Source organism: Belonocnema kinseyi, chromosome 5, assembly GCF_010883055.1.
Source record: "Belonocnema kinseyi isolate 2016_QV_RU_SX_M_011 chromosome 5, B_treatae_v1, whole genome shotgun sequence".
NCBI lineage: Eukaryota > Metazoa > Arthropoda > Insecta > Hymenoptera > Cynipidae > Belonocnema > Belonocnema kinseyi.
This window is the reverse complement of record NC_046661.1, coordinates 97,073,112-97,075,951: the sequence shown is the minus strand read 5'-3', so window position 1 is coordinate 97,075,951 and position 2,840 is coordinate 97,073,112. Positions and strand designations below refer to the sequence as shown.

The 2,840-nt window shown below is 38.2% G+C and overlaps 2 protein-coding genes across 2 annotated transcripts in view; one reads left to right on the top strand and one right to left on the bottom strand.

The window, feature by feature from the left end:
* Positions 1-247, bottom strand: part of LOC117173796 — an 830-nt gene extending 583 nt beyond the window's left edge. Inside the window, exon 1 of the mRNA XM_033362438.1 lies at positions 161-247. Within this exon, the coding sequence (XP_033218329.1) occupies positions 161-247 (87 nt within the window). The remainder of the gene's footprint in view (positions 1-160) is intronic.
* Positions 248-2,237: 1,990 nt separating this feature from the next.
* On the top strand, positions 2,238-2,725 carry LOC117173794. The gene is made up of 2 exons (XM_033362437.1): positions 2,238-2,634; positions 2,706-2,725. The coding sequence occupies exons 1-2, from the start codon at positions 2,238-2,240 to the stop codon at positions 2,723-2,725; spliced, it is 417 nt and encodes a 138-aa protein (XP_033218328.1).
* The last annotated feature ends 115 nt before the right edge of the window (positions 2,726-2,840 follow it).

Here is a 2,840-nt window from a genome sequence, read left to right as displayed (position 1 = left end):
ATGTCATAAATTTTTTTATTGCTACCCTTCGAAAAACACGATAAGTCGTTCCGGCTGTAACGTCACTCGGGGGGGAGTACTGTAGGGTCTTGGTACCCCCACGGCGCCACTCAGGGGAGTGGATTTAGCGAGCGACCCTCGCATCTATATAGTCACGAACCGTGGTCGACCTGGCGAGGCACGCAAGTCGGAAGTCGACTCTCCAGCATTGCTCAATCTGAGCTCGACTAAGTCGGTCTCCGGCCATGTTTGGCCTTCCTACTCTACTTGTTTCTTAGTACGCGCAATGTACTATTAAGTTGCAATAAAATTACTAGTATAGTTACATGTGAGTAACTTATTAATTTTCCTGTGCCAAATGCGGATGTAGGCCGCACTTAAGTAATTACTATTACCTACAATAATCCGCACGCGTGCGAGCGATAACGCTCGCACTGTGCGCGCATTTTGTTATCTGAGTACGCTCAGAAGAAGAAAAAAATGGAGAGAATTGAAACGTTCAATGATTATTATAATCTAATTCTTAGTGCTCGTAATCCTCCTTTTACTATAATTAAATCTGCAACAGAAATTTGACAAGATTTTGATACATTATTGAGGGATAACTTGCAACAACCCAAATGAATGAAAATTAGTGAATCAAATGTCATTCAGTATCATCCAAGCGGAAAAATCCATGTTTTTCAAAATTATAATAAAGAAAATCCTTCTGCTTATGAAGTAAATTTAGCTATTGAACTTGCAACTCTTCCTAAGTTACCTCCACCTCAAGTAGGTATCAGTATAGCTAAAATAAAAGACGTTAAAAGTTTAATGGTTTATCTAACAGAAAAAGGACGCGTATTCTTGAACAATTTTTTTTCTTTAATTGAAACTAAACCTTGTGACAGTAAGGCTCTAAATATGACTTCCGACGATGATAGCTGTTCTGAATAAAAAATAATTATTTTGTTTTTTCCATAAACGGAATGTATATATCAAAGCGAACAAGGATCTCATTAGTAATCATAAGTTCAGAAAGCATAATATTCACATTAAATACGTTAATATATTTTTAAATGATTATTAAATTCTGCGAATTTTCAGAGATTATATGATTTTGTTAGATTTGTCTCAAAAAGGGAACCATGCTATTGTACATAATATTAAATTAATAAATTATTTTACATTATGCACTATTATTTATTTATGCATAATACATTGATACTACCTGATTACTTGATTAGTTTTTACTTTTGGCGCCGGTGAACTGCATTATGAATCGGATCTGAGACTCTCGCTACAGCCCGCGCGCGAGTCGCCTAGCCGCTATTAACCTTCGCTCCCACTTCTGGGTCAAATTGACCCGTACCTTGAGTTTGGTCGCGTATACCTTCAAGGGAATTGATAAATTGGCTCACCCGACATTCTGAAACTATAGTTTGATATTCAGACTGTAGGTTGAAGGCAGTCCCGCCACGGAGCATCTCGCAGTCGCATGCTCAGCGGCATTCGCCACATCGCTCAAGTCAAATTGTCACAGGTGTGTGGTGCGCGTCGACTCGAGTACTTTTTGGGTGTCAGCGTAAATTTATGTGAATACTTCAAATATCCTTTAAAACATTCAAATACGTGTTTTGTATTCCGTGTGTGAGTGTATTAACACTAGTGAGGTTATTATAAAGCATAATGGCGTATAATCTACGATCAAGAATTGACAATGAGCTGATGCCCGATGATAGAGAAACATTTGGCGGCGAGCAATCCGAAGATGAAGGAGACAATGTTTCAGAACAATCAGAGTTCAGTTCAGAGTCAGAGCCAAGTGAAGATGAAGATTTAGAGAATGTGACTTTGAATCAAAGAATTCTGGAGCAGCGTGAACAAGCTAGAGGCCGACCAACAACAACATTACGCAGTAAAAATGGGACAAAGTGGAGCACTAAGCCGCGCACAAGAGTATCAGGTTAGTCGTAAAATACGTTTTATAAACATAGATTCCTTCTATTTACTCTATAAATTACGGTGCTCACTCGGTTTTTACTATTTCTTCTTGAGCAATAATTCATTAATTTTTCTTTTATTTTCGAAATTTTGCAGATCGAATGTCGACAGAAGAGAGAAACCCTGGGCCTAGAACCGGAGCTGAAAACTGTAAAAACGTTGCTGAATTTTGGGAGCTACTTTTCAATTAAGAAATCCGAAATAAAATCGTAGAGTACACCAACAAGCAAATTCAACACGTATGTGCACAAATGATGACAGAAGGCAAAGGAATGCAAACGTTTCATTATGAAACTGACTTGGTAGAAATGAATGCGTTCATAGGACTGTTGTACTATTCGGGAATGTGGAAGGCCTGTCATGTAAGCATAAAAGAATTATGGGCTAAAGAGAATGGCAACACTTTCTATCGCTGCACTATGCCGAAAAATCGGTTTGAATTTTTAGCATCAACTTTACGTTTCGATGTGAAAGAAAATCGATCGAAAAATGATAGATTCTCAGCTATTAGAGAGTTGTGGGAAATGTTGATCAAAAATTGTGAACATTACTATGAGCCCAGTAATACGATGACGGTAGATGAGCAGCTTTTATCGTTCCGCGGTCGCTGTCTATTTCGCATTTATATAAAGTCCAAGCCAGACAGATATGGTTTAAAAATAATTACTCTGAATGATGCTCAGACGTACTATTTAGTAAATGGCATTTCTTATTTGGGGAAGACTGGTCACCCGAAAACTGAGTCATCAGGGGAATTTTTTTTTCGAAAAGTTACCGAGCCAATTCACGGTACTGATCGGTCGGTTACGTGCGATAATTGGTTTACAAGTGTTCCTCTATTGAAAACCATGTACGTA